At 38.4% G+C, this 18,468-nt stretch overlaps 1 protein-coding gene across 2 annotated transcripts in view; it reads right to left on the bottom strand.

The window, feature by feature from the left end:
- The window catches only part of Phkb (phosphorylase kinase regulatory subunit beta), a gene marked incomplete at its 5' end in the record, with an annotated part of 127,328 nt that overhangs the window by 87,037 nt on the left and 21,823 nt on the right, over window positions 1-18,468 (bottom strand). For both annotated transcript variants that reach the window (XM_017801859.1, XM_017801858.1), the window contains 4 exon segments: window positions 675-769; window positions 13,574-13,732; window positions 15,113-15,190; window positions 16,299-16,356. In XM_017801859.1, coding sequence (XP_017657348.1) covers window positions 675-769; window positions 13,574-13,732; window positions 15,113-15,190; window positions 16,299-16,356 — 390 coding nt within the window.

The following is an 18,468-nucleotide window of genomic DNA, read 5'->3' as shown; positions in this document are numbered from 1 at the left end:
AATGAAATGCTTCTTCTAATCATGTGGTTATTAAATAAAAAAAATTAAAAAAATAAGAAAAAAAGAAATTCAGAATAAAGTTTCCCCTTTAATTCAGGTTTAAATATCTTTGGATGAATCTAAATTAAGAATTAAAACATCGCTTTAGCCAAATGTGGTGGCACACCAATTTAACACCAGGACTCAGGAGGCAGAGGGCTCTCCATGAATTTGAAGCCAGCATAGTCTAAATAGAGAGTTCCAGGTCAGTCAGGGCTACAGATAAGACCATACAAAGTTTCTCTAGGTATAAAGTTCTCTGATAGATTATCCAATCTCAAGTAGCCAGCCCTAAACACATGCACATACAAGCAACATTAAATGTTGCTCAACTCAGCATGTTACTTATACATACATATATAACAATCTCAAGTAGCCAGCCCTAAACACATGCACATACAAGCAACATTAAATGTTGCTCAACTCAGCATGTTACTTATACATACATATATAACATATATATATACACACACATACATATATACATACATAAATATAACAATAATAATTAAAGAAGGGGTCAAGAAATTGAAGAAAGCAGAGGGGGTAAATGGGAGGAGTTGAAGTGGGGAGATGGAGAGGTGGAAATTATGTAAATACAGTCTCGTGTATGGAATTCTCAAAAATCTCTTTACCTGATTGGAGTATCTCATGCTCACATTACGTTGATTCTGTAGTGGGACAAAGCGCTGGACAGGATCAATGTCTTTAGGACTGATTAACTCATCAGCTGAAAAAAAAGAAAAGTGAGATTATAAACAAACAAACAAGCACCATTAACATAACACTGTAAGCCAAAAAGTTATCTGTAGCACATTTCACTCAACAAGAGCAGTGTCCCCTCCCTCTCTCTCAATATATGGGACATGCTCCAGGATATAATCTGTGCCAGGTCATAAAATAAACCCCAAAGACAGGATTGAAATAGTACAAATTATATTCTCTCACTGCAATGTAATGAAATGAGAAATCTCAGAAATTCACAAATACATGTTAATTCAGTATCACTCTCCTAAATAGCCACTGAGTCAAATAAGAAACCAAAAGGAAATTAGAAAATATCTTTCAGGGATAGGGGTACAGAGCACTTGCCTAACATGTACATGTGGCTGAAGGAAGAGGAGAAGAAAAAGCCCTTCATTTTATTTTTGATGAATTGAACGAAAATGAAAACACAAAATATCAAAATTTATGAGATGTAGATAAAGCAATGCTCATAGGGAAATACATCACTACTTATAAACATATTAAATAGAATTAAAATCTAAAAAAAAATCAATAACTTACCTTTCCACCTTCAGATGGAAAAAAAATACACTGATTAAAAAAAAAAACAAAAAAAAACAACAATAACAGTAACAAAAAACAGAGTTGACAAAGAGAAAAATACTCAAAATTACATATCATGAACAAAAGTGGGAACAGTGGTGTGGTGGTTTGAATGACAATGTCCCCCATAGGCTCCATGTATTTGAACATTTTGTCCCCAGATGGTGGTGGTATTTTGGGAGGTGTTAGAAGGTGTGGCTATCCTGAAGGAAGCAAGTCACTGGGGTTGGGCTTAGAGAGTTCTTAAGCCTTGCCAGATCTCCAGTCACTCTCTTGCTTCTTGTGCCTGTGTGATGGTGTGAGAGCTTAGCTTCTGCTGCTCCTGCTCCACCCCTACCCTATGCCTCCTCTGCCATTATGGACTCTAATCTTTCTGGAATCATAGACTAAATAAATTCTTCCTTCTATAAATTACTTTGGTCAGTGTTTTATCACAGCAACAGAAAAGTGACTAATACAGTAATTGGTACCAGGAGTGGGGTGTTGGCTGTGAAGAACCTGACCATGTGGGGTTTTGAAAAAATGTGGAAGACTTTGGAAGGTTGGGCTAGAAAAGCAGTTGATTGCTGTAAGCAGAGCATAACAGGCCATTCTAGTAGGTGCCTGGAAATAAGGACTTAAGCAGCAATTGGGACATTTTGGCAGACTCTGGCTGGAGTGTGCCCACAGCCAAAAACCTTTCCTGAGGCTAAGTTGAAAAGCAATGGACTAATTTCTCTGGCAGAAGAAATTTCAAGACAGCATAATGTAGAAATGTGGCTGTCCTTTATCAGGTTGAAAAAGTTCCCTTCTATTTCTTGTATGATGAATACTTTCTATCATGAAAAGATATTTTGTCTAATGCATATTCTGTATTTATTGGGATAATTGCACAGATTTTTGTCCTTTAGTCTATTAATATGTTTTATTATAATAATTGATTTATGGATGTCAAACTATCCTTGCATTTTTTGGTAAAATCTACATGGTCATTGTGTATAATGCTTTATATATGTTAATAGATTTGGCTTTCTAGTATTTTGTTAAGATTTTTTGTGTCTATATTCATATGGATTTTTGATTGTGTTTCCCTGTATTTTTATTTTGATATTAGAGAAACACTGGCCTCTTACGAACTAGAAAGTGTTTTCTCTCTCTATCTGTTCATAAGATTTGTCAAAGGTTAATTCTATTTTTTCTTTGACTGCTTGGATGAAGTTACAAGTGAAACCATCTTATGCTGGTCATTTTGTATATGTATGAATGTGTGGGTGCATTTAAAGTTTCAATAACTCTCCTTTTTACAAATTTGTTCAAATATTTTGTACCTTCTTAAGTTAATTTTAGTTCGTAGCTTTCCAGGAACTTGACCATCTCATCTAGCTTATATAGCTTGTGTCCACATAGCATTTGTTTGTATTATTCTCTTGTAATCCTTAAGATCTACATTAGTATTACCCCTTTTGTTCTTTTCTTTTTTTTTTTTTTAAGACAGGGTCTCACTATGTAGCCTTAGCTGGTCTGGATATCACTATGTAGACCAGGCTAACCTCAAAATCAAGTGATCTTCCTGCCTCCGCCTCCTGAGTGCTGTGACTAAAGGTGTGTGTCACCACACCTGGCCATTTGCATTAGTCACTTTTCTGTTGCTGTGACAGAAACACGGACCAAAGCAATTTACAGAAGGAAGAATTTATTTGAGCTTATGGTTCCAGGGGAATTACAGCCCATCAAAGCAGGGAGGCATGGTGGCTGGAGGTGGCTGGAGCAGGAGCAGCAAAAGCTAAGCTCTCACATCATCATGCAGGCACAGGATGCAAGAGAGCAACTGGAGATCTGGCAAGGCTTAAGAACTCTCTAAGCCCACCCCCAGTGATGTGCTTCCTCCAGGATAGCCACACATTCTAAGACTTCCCAAAACAGCACCATCATCTGGGGACAAAACGTCCAAATATGTGGAGCCTATGGGGGACATTTTCATTCAAACCACCACATTGCACACCCTGGCCCCCACAGGCTCATGATCATATAAAATTCAAAATGCATTTAGTCCAACTTTAAAAGCCCCATAGTCATTATCAATCTCACTACTATTCAAAAGTCCAGAGTCCAAAGTTTCTTCTGAGACTCAGGGAAATATCTTAAGTGTAAGCCCCTGTAAAATCAAAAGACAAATGACATACTCCCAACATACAGTGGAACTGAATACACACTGCCATTCCAAAAGGGAGGAATAGAAGCATAGTAAGGAAATACTGGACCAAAATAAGACCCAAAACCAGTAGGACAAACACCAAATCCAGTAGCTCCATGTATGACTTCTGGAACTTTACTTCCACAGGGCTTAGATGGCTCAGCCCCTCCAACTTTGCTGCGTGCAACATACATCTCTCTCTTTGGTTGGTACCACTCCCTGCATGCAAGTCTTCTTGGGAGATGCCTCACAGGTCTGGCACCATGAATGTTTTCTTGGGGTCTCCATTGCCCAACCAGGCTTCACCTTCACAGCTTCACGCAATGGCCCATCAGGGCCTTCTCTATGCAGGGGAACTCCTGCTACATGCTCCCTGGCCTCAGAGGCTTGCTGAAACCTTGAGGAAGAACCAATGACCCCTGCACTCTTGCATCTTTCATGCCTCTAAAGCCAGCACCAGGTGAAAGATACTGCCAAGTTTGGCTGCAAATTTGGGATGGACTGCAGCACTGTGTGTGGATTGCCCTGGAGGCATTCTCTCCATTGTTTAAGTGCAAATCTCTAGGCCTCCTTAATCACTTTAATCTCCTTATCAAAGGACACTATGAAAAACCTATAGATTTTTCAAAGGTGAAAGAATGAATGTCTTTCCCCTAAAATATCAAGAACAAAATAAAAGTGCCCTCTGTTAACACTTCTATTCTACATTGTGCTAGGGGTTAGGGTTGGGGCAGGAACAGCAACACAGCTATTCATATGGGAAGAAAGAAGCCACTACATTACAGATATAAGGATAGACAATAGGACAGAACTGAGGTCCAGGAAAACCAGATACATTTACAGTTAATAGATTTCAATAGGGGTGCCAAAACAATGAAAATAGTAAAAGGAATTTAGGTTTTGAAAATTAGTGCTGGGACAACTGGATGTTCACAAGCAGAACTGTTACAAGTCATTAATAAAAGATGAAAACTGAATTTAAAAGTAGTCACAAAACTAAATGGACATTCCTCCAAAGAAGTTACCAATAAGCACATGAAAAGTTCCTTAACATCACTAATAATATGGGGGGGGTGCTAATTAATAGCAAAATGAGATTCTAATTAAGATAGCAATAGTAATAATAATAATAATATAAAAATATATAAGACCAAAATTTATCGAGGATATGGAGAATTTGGAACCCTTAGAAGCTGGTGGGAAAGCAAAATGACACAGCTATACTGGCAAACGGTCTGAAAGTTGCTCAGAATGTTAAATATAAAAAGTAAGGCTGGGCGTGGTGGTGCAGCCTTTAATCCCAGCACTCGGGAGGCAGAGGCAGGCGGATCTCTGTGAGTTCAAAGCCAGCCAGCCTGGTCTAATAGTGAGTTCCAGGTCAGCTACAGCTACAAAGAGACCTTGTCTCAAAAAAACCAAAAAAAAAAAAAGAAAAAAGAAAAAGAAAAGAAAGAATGAAAAAGGAAGAGAAAGACAGAGCCTGATCACGCTAAACCTCAAATGTCAGGAAAAAAAAGTTGGGACATAAATGCAGCATATTTGAGTCCTGCACAGGAATATTCATCTCGAAAGATGTGTGGGAGGATATCAAATTTGCACTTCACTTATGAGGATGGTGGGGGATGGTTGTTTATTGGAATTTTGAGATGCACGTTTGGGGTGAAAGGTAGTATATAACCCAGCAACTCTTTTACTAGGTATATATATATATATATTAGAAATAAAAATGTCAAGCAATAATTTGTATATGAGAGATAGCAGCACTATTTTATATTAGTCCCCAAATGGAAACAGACCAATGTCCATGTTGATGGGTAAGGCAGGGTGTGTTGGGTGATGCCTCAGGCCTGTAATCCCAGTATTTGGAGGCCAGAGTGGGCTACAGTGTAAGATTCTGTTTCAAAACACCAAATCAACCAACCAACCAACAAATGAATAAATACAGTATATCTATATTATAGAATGTTATTCTATCATAAAAAATGAATGGGGTGCTGATACAAGATTTGAAATAGATGAACCTTGAAAACATTATGCTAAATGAGAAAAGTCAGACACAAAAGGATACACATTATATGATTCTGAGTACATGAAATGTCCATAATAGGCAACAGAATGGAGATTAGTGATGAACGAGTGCTGGGGGCACCATGAAAGTGATTAGAAGGAAATGAAGAGGATCTGCGAAAGGACAGGAGGTTCTGTGAGGATGAAACATTTTGAAATTTAATATGATGATGATCACAAAACTCTGTTAATATACTAAAAATAACTGTAAACTTGAAATAGGTAAAATGTATAGCATAAGAATTATGTCTCAATACAGGTGTTTTAAAATGTGCTTATACTGCCAAGGGAAGAGGTTAGTCTGTCATGATAAAGAAATGCTCTGCTGATACTAAATTCTAAAACATTTTGGAGATGGGACATTTTCATGGAGCACTGATCACCATCAGTGCAGCATCACCATGTGTATCACAGTGTACACAAAGCCTTTTTTATTTTAAAAAATATTTTATGTATTATTTTTATTTTCTGTGTATGCATGTATTGCCTGCATGTAGGTAAGTGCACCTGTGTTGTGCAATGCCAGCAGAGGACAGAAGAGGCTGTCAGATCCCCTGGAACTGGAATTATGGACAGTTGTTAGCTGCCATGTGGGTGCTGGGATTAGAACCTGGGTCTTCTGCAAGAACAACCAATGTTCTTAACTACTGAGCCATCTCTCCAGCCCCACAAAGCCCTTTTGAATGTGGTAGTTTTTGTGTGGTAAGAAATTTAAGGATATAAAAATAAGTCAGTATTTAGATGGGAGGGTTGGGGTGGAATGGGATGAAGGTGGGAGGAAAAGGCCCTAAGTCATTATTTCTCTGCTGTCTTCTATACCACCTCTGGATGTTGGTTACCAGGCTCTGAGGCTCACTGCAGCTGGGTTTCTGCATGGGCTTTGAGGGCATTGTGCTGTAGCATGAAATGTAATTCTGCATAACTTCTTTGGAACTGAGGTTGTTAGATTCTATGCAAATGTATTATAAGTATACTCTTAAACCTGTTAAGTTCAACACTTGTAATCTATCTTACTTATAGTATACATTAGTGGAAAGACACTGAGAAATGAAATTAAATTCCACCGAAGTGATCGGGACACTTCTGTACTTTTCCTACACTTCACTTAAGGCATGCATGCTCATTCTCCACCTTACATTCTACAATGACTACATTAACAACACCATGCTAAGTTATATGTAGAAGCATCTACGTGCAGGATTCTTTATTTAAAAGGTATAGTCCATTAAAAAAAATTTTTAGGTACTGGGGCTGGAGAGACGGCTCAGCAGTTAACAACACGGGTTGTTCTTGCAGAAGACTGGGGTTGAATCCCAGTACCCACATGGCAGCTAACAAGTGTCCTAACTCCAGTTACAGGGGATCCGACTGCCTCCTCTGTCTTCCGTGGGCATTGCATGACACAGGTGCATTACCTACATGCAGGCAATACACGTATACACATAAAACAAAAATAATAAAATTTTTTTTTTTAATTTTAGGCACTGATTTTAAAATGAATAATTCTGAAAAACAGACAGGGATTCTCTGCAGCTTTGGAAATATTTCTCTATTATATTCCTATTTCAGAGTAAGCACATACATAATTTATCCAAGAAACAAAATCACCAAAGTGTATTTTAATAACTCTTGGAAGTTTTCATCAATAATAATAATAATAAAATATTACTAACAGTAGAAAAATGAGCAAGGGCTGGAACATTTATAAGGTGCCGAGTTCTTAGTGCTGTTTCAACATTTCACATACATTGATTTTCTCAATAATCTGATCATTTTCCACATTACAAAACAACACACAAAATGTTTAAGCAATTTGGTCATGGCAAGCATATGGCAGATGTCCTATTATTTGACAAAATTAAAAAAAAAAAACTCTTTCAAAATTAAAACCAAAGAAGTATAGGCTTAATTGTATCCATGTGTAACTTCAATTTGTTAATTATAGTTTAGCTCATGATGCAGGGTTGATTTGAGTATTGATATTCTGAATATACTGATATTCATAAGTAATAAGAAAACTATTTCTCTAGTTCATTTATATCATCACTAAAATGAAAAAAATGTGCACAACCAACAAGCATTTCATACAATTAATGTTTCACTGTTATTCTATAGAGATAAAATTCTATTTTTATTTTGTTATTTGCAAGTGAGGACAAGTAAGAAAAGCTATATACTTAGAAAGCATAAATGCTAATCTACTAAAGTTGATAATAAATCAAATGGTTGACCAAGTTCTTTGACAGATTATCTGCAATTCTTTCATATTTCTTTGGGCAACAGTTCTATGTTTAGCTTGACATTCCAATTTATACATGTATTCATTCATAACACCAAAGACTGTATGCTTTTTACTCATGACTAGACCCACAGGACCTAGCATAGCACCCTGACACAATGGAGTCTACCTACACTGACTTATTAAACAGAAGAATCAACTTGTGGCATTGACAAGTATTGAAACACTGTCAGGGCTGGAGAGATGGTTCAGTGGTTAAGAGTACTGGCTTCTCTTGCAGAGGACGTGGGTTTGGTTCCCAGCACCCACACGGTGGCTAACAACCATCCACAGTTCCAGCTCTATGTCCTCCTTGGCCATTACATGCATGTGGTGCACATACATACATAGGGCAAAGCACTCACACAAATTTTAAAAAACCAAACAAACACTAATTGTCATTACCATTGCTTTAATTTCCATGATGTAAAAGTAACAAATATCCTTAAAGGAATCAATAAATACCACCCCATCATTCCTCTTGATTTTTGTCACTCAGGAGAGAAAACCACAGGACCTCATTGTGCCAATTCAATAGCATGGGTTTTCTAATGAAGAAAGAATAACCTAAAAGAAGATAAATGGCTGACATCCTGTTTCTCCTTCTTGCCTGGGCACTGGCCCACTTCTTCTCTTGGCACCCCAAACCTTTGGACTAATCTATTGGCCCAAATTCCGATCCTTTGCACCCAGACCAACCCAATTCTTCAGTTTAGTCCCCTAGAGCCCTCAAAGCCTTTCCCCTCCCCTAACTCACTTTTGCACAACCTGAGACCACCCTTCTCTGACTGGCCTACCCCCAACCTGCCTGGTAAGTTGGACCCTGCCCACTGCATCTTAACTCCCATAACCCTAGTCAACCTCCAGGTTCCCACATCCCTTTTCTCCACCCAGACCTTTGGAGTACCCTCTTGGCCAAGATTCCCCACTGCTTCCTGATCCTTTGCACCCAGACCAACCCAATTCTTCAGTCTAGTCACCTAGAGCCCTCAAAGCCTATTGCCTCCGCCAACTCGCCTTTGCACACTGGAGACCAGCCTTCTTCCCTGGCTGTCTTACCCCCCATCCTGCCTGGGATTCCTACAGCCAGCATCCTTCCCTAGAAGCCTCCCAAATTGTACTGCACCTGCTGACTAGATGGACCCAACTTTAAGAGGAAGCCTAAGAGCATCTGATCCTCCTCTGACCTGGGCCTCTGCAGGAACTCCTGAAAAGTGGAACTCAAGCCATCTGGGCCCTCCAATATAAAATCAAAGAGAGAACCTGAAGTCTACACCAACCAGCTTTTCATACCAAATAAGTAAACAACAAAGGCACATAAAGTATACCAACAGAAACAGACATAAACTCAAAAAAGGAAAGATTAATTCTCACATAAGAATGAGAAAATACAAAAGAAATCCACATGCCAAAGTCAACAGAGAAAAAATAATAACACAAAAAACCTAAATGACATCTCCCCACCAAGTACCAACAGTCCTGTAGAGGAGGTGTACATTGAGAACCCTTTGGAGATAAAACAGGGCATGGCATTCAAAAGAACATTTATAAACAAGATAAAAGAATTCAATGAATTTAAAGAACACACAAAAAAATCAAAGATCTGGAAGACGATAGTAACAAACTTCTGAGTGAATTCACAAGAGTTCAAAATATTGAAGAATACTCAGGCCGAAATGAAGAAGGAAGTGAAACACTCAGTAAGCCAATTAGAAATAACAGGAGAAAGCCTCACCAATAGAACAAATGAAATGGAAAACAGAGTATCAAGACTGGAATATAACTTAAAGTTGAGGAATTAGACTGCTCAAGCAAAGATTATGAAAAATTTAAGAAAACACAGGAATGGAATATGCAGGAAATGTGTGACACCATAAAAAGAAAAAACTTATGCATCATAGGCATGGAGAAAGGAGAAGAATCTCAAGATAACAGTATGGACCAGATCTTCAACTGGATTGTAGAAGAAAATTTCCTAAAATTAAAGAAAGACATGCCCATACAAATATAGAAGCATATGGAACATACAGCATATAGAACACCAAATAGGAACAAAAAAGGAACTCTCCACGGCACATCACAGTAAAAACACTAAATGTACAGAACAAAGAATACTGAAAGCTGCAAAAGAAAAACAAGTCACATATAAAGGAATTACAGCTGACTTTTCAGTGCAAACTATGAAAGCTAGAAGAGCCTGAACCAAAGTATTCCCAGTTCTAACTGACCACAGATACTGACCCAGAATACTTTACTCAGCCCAAATGTATATTAAAGTTGAAGGGGAAAGAAAAATTTTCCATGACATCAATAGTCTGAAAGAATTCATGTCCACAAAACCAGCCCTTCAGAGAATTCTTGAAGTAATACAAAGAGCTGAAGAAAGGAATGACTATACCCAAAGGGTAACAGAAAGAAACTAAATGAAGGTATAACTGTGGAAACGCAGTTAGACCTAGAATGCAAACAGAAATCAAAATGACAGGAATCAATACACATCTTTCATTAATAACTTTAAATGCATGTTGAATTTTGTCAAAGGCCTTCTCTGCATCGATTGAGATGACCTTGTGTAGAGATAAAGAGTCTGCTGAGTAATGGTCCTTGGACAGGACCCCTTTATTAAACTTCACCCACCCAAAGCTCAGGGACCATTGCAGAAGACGGATGGAAAGATTCTAAGAGCCAGGGAGGAGGTGCATGAACACATGGAAACAGAATCCTACAAGCTACTGGGACCCTGCTCATGTGATTCTATGGCAACGGTGTCAGCATACACAAGTCCCATGCAAACTCAGGCAGACAATAACCCAGCATAGAACTGGGAAAATGAACAGCAGACCCCAATCTTATCTGAAGGAATGTTGGCAACTGATTGCTTCTAGATAAAGAAGAGCTGATCTTCCTAAAACAAAGGACTCTCCATAGGCTGACTAGACTCAGTAGATGGACTTGCACTGAGAACAAGCTGGGAGCACTGACAACACAGTGAGCCTTAACAGGGATGACAGAGTATATGCGCTCTAGTGGGGGGGGGCTACAGGAGGGTGCGAGTGGGGACGGGGGGTATAAAGATGATCAAGATTGTTTGAGATGTTCTATGTGAAATACACAAAAAATTCAATAATTTTTTTCAAAAAAAGAATATAAGTGGACAATGACAGAATATTTAAATTGAAAGTAAAGCAACAAGAACAAATGAGCAATAGCATTCCACACTTACAAGACAGTGCCAAACCTCAAAAGTAATCAAATATTTCTAGGACAGGATAACCATCTTTAAGTCCTTAAAAAATTACTTGCATTTTTTAAGCACACAAAGATTTACCTTGACATTACTTCAATTAATGTTGAGTACCAAAAGAAAATATTGAGAAAATACACAACAGGTGCTAAGAAGATAGCCTAATCAGTAAATTATTTCCCTATAAGTATGAAGACCTAGGTTTGATCCATAGAACCAAAGTCAAAAGGCCAGGCATGGTGGCATGTGTTGGTGAGGCAAAGACAGGCAGATCCTGAGAGTTCACTGGCCAGTCATTGTATCCTGATCTGCAAGCACTAGGCCAATGAGAGATGCGGTCTCAAAACAAACAACCCAGCTGGAAGGCTCCTGAGATTGATCTCTGGCCTCTACAAGCAGGCACACATGTGTGCAAATGCATATGTACATATACATACATGTACCCCCTACCCACAATATAAGAAGTTAAACAACATACAGTGTGTACTTGGCTCAAAACAGCCTGCAGAGCAACATCAATATGGATAATTTGTGTCAATTATCTTTCTTAAATTTAAAAAGAGTCTTTTTTAAAAAAACTTTATATTGGAAGGGAGATTGAAATAGGGTCTTAACCCAGGCTGGCCTCAAAATTGAGAAATCCCCCTAACCCCAGCCTATGTTAGGCACTATGCCAGCTTTCATTTTATTAGTAAAATGACAATCTAAAGGATAGTTAACAAAGAAAGTGACTTAAAATTCTGGATATCAAAATTAATAGAACATACTAAATAAAATGGGCTCAGCCAACTATTCACCAAGTAAAATTATATATTTCAAAGCTTGATTCTCAGCTGTGGAGACACATAATTTAGCAACACACTATGAAATGAACTATTTGGAAAAATAGAGATTTTTCCACCTCCCATATTGATGAGTACAGAAGGTAGAAACTGGCCAGGCAGTTTAGAGACAGGGCCTCCAAAAGTAGCAGTTTCAGGAATGTCCTTACTGGAGGCCAGGAATTCTAGAAGGGTGTTCTGGGTTCTCTCTTTTCTTTTTTCTCTTCTCTTCTCTTTCTTTTTATCTGTCTATCTAGTTGTCTGTGTGCCTGTCTGTCTGAGGCAGGGTCTCCTGTACCCCCTAGCTTGCATGGAACTTGCTATGTAGACCAGTCTGGACTCAATTTTACAGAGATCCACTTGCCTCTGCCTCCTGAGTGCTGAAATTAAAGGTGTGGGTCACACGCTACCACATTCTTAAATGAGCATCCCTAATAGGAGGCTGTACACATGGCTGTGACTGAAACTCCAGTTCAGAAACCAATCCCTTCAAGTGAACAGCTTTTGATCTAGATCTTAGGTTTTCAAGGGGAAAATGTTGGAGAACATTAGAGCTCTGTTGAGGCCAAGTAAGGGAGCCTACTTCTTCTGGTCAAAAGAATGGAATCAGCCTCTGGCCCTAGGTTTCTAGAAGTATGACTTACCATTGTTTCCTCCCTTAAGAGTTAATTGAGTTTGGCCTGTCAATCACCTGGCTAAGGAACTTCCACTTAGTAAGGGCCATTTCATCTAAAGCCATGCTACTTAATCATATAATCCCTGCCTTCTCTACAGGGAGTGGCCAAATAGCCCTGTTAAGTCAGTCATCTTATCTGAGTCCTAACTGCACAGTGTTAACTTTTCCTTTTCTTCCTATCTCTTTCTTTTGGATACTGGTCAAAGCCTGGGCATGCTTTCCCCAGCACTTTGGGCTTCTTTACTCTTTCTCTGAAACTCCCCACTTTCTTGCCATGTGGCGGCTTGCTGAACCTCTATTTCTGAACATGCTGGCCTAACTCAAACATGACTTTCTCTCTTCCTTTTCTCCAACTTTCTTCTGGCAGCTGTCCTGCTGTTTTTCTTATAAATTCTAATTGTCCCTTGAGCTTCCTTCTGAGTCAGTTTTAAATTCTTTTATTAAGACTAAGAACCCAAAGAGGGGGCCCATATTTCCCTAGTAAGAATATACCATGAAGAATTAAATTTTTATATATGTTTAACTAAACCAATGAACAGAAGTTGGAAAGATGGCTCAGTCGTTAAGTGAGTTCTGTTCATACAGAAGAATAGAGTTTGCTTCTCAGCACCCAGGTCAAATGTGCCTATCACAGTAAATCAGAAATTTTCCTATATCACATGAAAATAACTCAAAGCTTTCCTCTAGAACCCTCCCCCCAAGCAGAATGCAGACCCACGCACTCATAATGGCATTCATACATGTGCACCTTTCTTTACAGAAACTTTAGCATCATCCAATAAAATAGAGTATCAATATACATTTATACACTAAGAAACACACCCAAAGAAGTGACAGCATGTAACACCCCAAATCCAAGATACAGCATGTATCACCAAAGACATACTTATTTCTAACAACTTGATAACAGGGGAAGAAAACTAGGTTCCCAATCTTCTCCACTTACCCAAGAGCTTTGCAATGATATAAAGGGCCTGTCCCCAGAGAAACAGCTTCCCATCACGGCCACAATTGCTAGGAAATCGCTTTTGACTACCAGGATTTCTTTTTTCATATTCTACAAAGTCTGCTGGCACATAATAGTACTTTGGTACAACAGGATATCCTACAGAGTTCAAAAAAAGCAAATTAAAATATAACAAAACACTGCTTTTCCCCAAATTTCTCTTTAAGAACCTGAAACTACAAGAAAGTGTGAAGAGAGTAAGGTTGTACAAAAGTCTGCAGATCTGCTAAGCTACAGAAAAATGCAGCATTCGTGTTCCTTCAAGAAATTGCCAGTGAGACATATAGGAAAAAAGCTTCCTGACTTTAGAACTAATTCAATGCTTTATACAATACATACCCATCTCCTTTCAATTGAACACCTTTAAATGAATCAGCAAATACATATGCAAATATTTAAAGTAGTGAGAGATGTTATTTTTAATAGGATTAGTCTATCAAACCATCATAAGTGTGATATTGCATAGTCATTACTGATTTATAACTCATTGACTAGAACAAATAAATCCTTATTTATTTATTTATTTATTTATTTGGTCTTTTTGAGACAGGGTCTCCCTGTAGCCCCAACTTGCCTAGAACTCACTATGTAGACCAGGCTGGCCTCGAACTCACAGAGATCCGCCTGCCTCTGCCTCCCAGGTGCTGGGCTTAAAGGTATGTGCCACCACGCCTGGCAATAAATCCTTATTTAAATATTAAATAATAGTCATGCATCGATCAATAATGGTATGTGTTTCTGAAATCAGTGAAAGGTTATGACACATGGAGAATATTGTGAACATTAGCCTCTGAGCATGATGGAGCTTAAAAGTAGAGTATGTTAAGCTACCACTTTCCCGTGTCAATGATCTACCACTGAACAATAAAAAACTTGATTCCAGAAATTTCACATACAGAGTCATTAGACGGTTTCTCAAAGTATACAAGCGAATATTCAGAACACAAATACATGAATAACTACTTTAAAAATTTTAAATTAGTATTTATTTTTATTAAATAAACATTTCACAACTTTTAGCATTATAAGCATTTAAAGGGTAAAGGCAAAATATGCACCTGGCAAGGCTCCTGCCTTTAGAAAGAGCAGGGTTGCCAGGCAACGCTCACCCACCCATACAATTTTTATGACTTGGTTTAATAAAAACTAGCTACTTTATATTATTGTAACACTACACAGAGTGAAGGAGTTACACAGCCAACAAGAGAGTACCAAACTCTGTCCATGTGCAGACTACCTCAGCATTGCTAGAGCCATGACCACCTGAATTCATCTCCATCCTTGTGTTGTCTAACGAAGTGCTTTTGTAAAACATGTTTATTAAAATAAACTCATAGAGATTATTCAAATTTCATACGAGGTCTCATTTATATTACAATTTAATATGGATTACTCTGTTTTATGAAGGACTCATTTATACATTTCAAATAAACACAAAAGAAAGTTTGGCAGGAAGAATTCTTAAAGAAAGAACTATACCTTCTGTGGTCTGATGAAGCAAAGGAGCCAAAAGGTCCTGATATTCCTTGACTTGTTTGGGGTTCCCTTTAAAAACTCCTAAAATGTAAAATACAATATCCAACAGTGGCTGTGTTAAATAAGCATCAGCAAAATTTTGGCTTAAAAAAACATCTTAGCCCCTTAAAAATTATTGTGACAAAAATTTATGTAAATGAAAACATAAAACTGAAAATAGTAATACAAATGTGTGACATTTTTTTTCAAAAAAATTGATTTTAGAAAGCCATGTTAGAAATATAGAAAAATTCAATAAAAAATTTTAAAAAAGAAAGTCATGTTAGCATTTACAATTGAATACTGAGTTAACTGAAATTTCACTATGCTTAAGCATAAATGTTATAGCCAATATCATGATCACAGTAGTCATGATTTCTATAATAAACTTTTCTTTGAAAATATGAGCAATTTACTGGCATCAATACTTCAAAGCAGTTTAAAAAAATCTTCATGCATGTGGAAGGCAAGGACTGATGGCTGAAGTAGTCCTCTGACCTCCACACTTGTGCCATGCCAAGAGTGCACCTGTATTCGTAAAGATAAATGCATACACACACGCATGCATGCACGCACACACACCACACACACATTTTTTACAAACAATTCTTTAAATTAACATTAAATTTAACATTCACTCAGAAAGCAAGAGAGCATAGAGAAATTCAGAGCTGCTCTCATCCCTGAAGCCTAGATGAGAGGATGCATTCATTTCAGCTATTCTTTTCTAAATTTTATTATTTTTATTGCATGTGCAGTACATGTATGTGTTCCTATGGGTGTGTACATGTGTGCATGTAGGTGGACATGCACATGTGTATACATGGGCAAAAACTAGAGGTTGATATGGGGTATCTTCTCCAATTATTTTCTATTTTGCGAGATAGGATCTCCTAACAGAACCTGGAGCTCACTGATTCAGCTAATCTGACTGGCCAGTGTACCCCAGGGCTCTATCTCTGCCTCCTAGCACTGGGATTACAGGTACATGCTACTGTGCCTGGCAATTTACATGGGTGTTGGAGACGGAACTCAGGTCCTAATGCTTTTGTGGCAAGCACTTTACCATTGTGCCATTTCCCCAACCCATCAGCTATACTTTAAACCACTTACATTCTATATCTTAAATTTCAGGAAAAAGCCCACTTACCATCAATCATCATGTAAAGGAAAAATATGGGAAATTCACATTCAATGCCATCAAATAGCTGAAAAAAGAAAGCAAAGTATTAAAATTTTCATTAATAATTTATAGCAACTATATTTGGGTTATATGTAAGGGATTTATTTATAGTAATAACAAGGTTGAAACTGATTTTATTAGTAGTTGCATTGTTCCTTGAAAAATCTTCCTCAGAATTCTCAGTCAAAAGCTCATTCATAGCCGGGAGTGGTGGCGCATGCCTTTAGTCCCAGAACTCAGGAGGCAGAGGCAGGCGGATCTCTGTGAGTTCAAGGCCAGCCTGGTCTACATAGTGAGTTCCAGGACAGCTGGGGCTACAGGGAGACCTTGTCTCAAAAAGACAAAAAAAAAAAATCATTCATTCAACTCATCAGACAGCAATCACTAAATAAATATATACTAAATACTTATGCCCAGTAGTAACTGATGGAGCTCAGAAGACAAAAGTTAGACACTCTGGCCTCAGAAGCTTCCAGCACAGTGGGAAGATTGGCATATGAATAAATAACTACACTACAGCACAAACTGTCCATATCAGGAACACAGGCCATAAAACATCAGAGTCTGCTTTGAGGATCAGTGAAGGGTTATATGGAAAGAAATGTTTCGGTAATACTTGATGGGCTTCACTGGAGTGAGAAGCCAAGGGGAGCCACAGAGAGGAAATAGCAGAAACTTTAGACACATGGAAGGATAAAGTGTGTTAAAGGAACTATCAGCAATTCAGTAAGTCTAGAACAGACAGGAAGAGGTCGTAAAAAACAAAGCCCAGCAATCTGCAGGCCATTTGTGACCTTTTGTGTTCCGGCTCCTGTTGCATGAGGGATCTTCATTAGTGAGAACTGAGATATTCATTAGGCTGACTAGACCTCAGTGGATAAAGATGGTTAAGTGGTTGGCCAGTGAGATGGTTTGGTTGTCCCCTAATGCACTGTGGCATATGGTCTCTCTCTCTCTCTCTCTCTCTCTCTCTCTCTCTCTCTCTCTCTCTCTCTCTCTCTAACAGATAATAAATAAATATAAATAAAATGTAAAAAAGAAATGGTTAAGTGGGAAGGAGAAGCCTAGGGGGTTGGATGGAGGAATAGGGAGCCAAACACAGGCAAGCTGTAGGGCATCTAAGTGAAAATATATGCCATACATGGGAAAGGCACTTGAGGGAGCAGTGTGAGTCACAGATAGAGATGAGTATTAGCAGTGATCACTGTGAGAACTTGAGTAGAATGAAAAGCAAACATGGCTGAGGATGGATCACAAAACAGAAAAAAGAGAAAACTACAAGACTGAGACTGATGGTGACAAAAGAGAATTAGGAAAAAAGTTATCACAGCAAATAGAGAAAGAAAAAAGAGAAAACTACAAGACTGAGACTGATGGTGACAAAAGAGAATTAGGAAAAAAGTTATCACAGCAAATAGAGAAAGGGGACTCAGTTAATACATGCAAATACCAAGGGTTCAGACAAATAGAGTCAGAAAAGTATTCACTCTGACCCAGCAACTGAAACAGACTAAAATCAACCCAGGGTGAGCAGGAGGCGATCAAGGTGTCCCCAGTTAGTGGGGCTATTTCAAGACCTTTTTAAGGTAAGGCTGGGCTAGCAGAAAAGCTCACTAGAAGTGGGCTTTGAGGATTAAAACCTTGATCAACTCTGCTCCCAGCTTGATCTATCCAGCCCCCTGGAGCTCATGCTGCTAGAACTGTTAGCCAATCTCAAAGGCATGCCTTTACTCCATCCCTGAACCATAAGCCAGAATTCATCTTTCTTCCCCTAAATTATTTCTGTCAGACATTCTGTCATAGACAGATGAAAAATAATTAGTACACAAGGTCTGTACACTAAGTACAGACCATGCTTTTCAAAGCCATGTCTACTAACAGAAGATGGGAGACAGATAGGAATAAAGGTTGAGGGAGGGCTTTCATTTGCTTCTTTAATAATAAGCATCCATGTGTTTATATTGAGGAAAAGAAACTGATTTAAGCTGAGAGAAGCAAAATGGAGGGACAGTAGCAGTGGGGAGGGGAGGAGGAGAGGTGTATGTCTTATTAGAGAAGAAAATGCTCAGTAGGATTCTCCACAAAATAAGTCAAGAATGGGACACACACACACGGACACACACACACATCCTCCATA

Source organism: Nannospalax galili, unplaced genomic scaffold (genome assembly GCF_000622305.1).
Source record: "Nannospalax galili isolate Female #2095 unplaced genomic scaffold, S.galili_v1.0 scaffold984, whole genome shotgun sequence".
Classification (NCBI taxonomy): domain Eukaryota; kingdom Metazoa; phylum Chordata; class Mammalia; order Rodentia; family Spalacidae; genus Nannospalax; species Nannospalax galili.
Note: the sequence above shows the minus strand (reverse complement) of the source record. Positions and strands in the feature narration are given on the sequence as shown.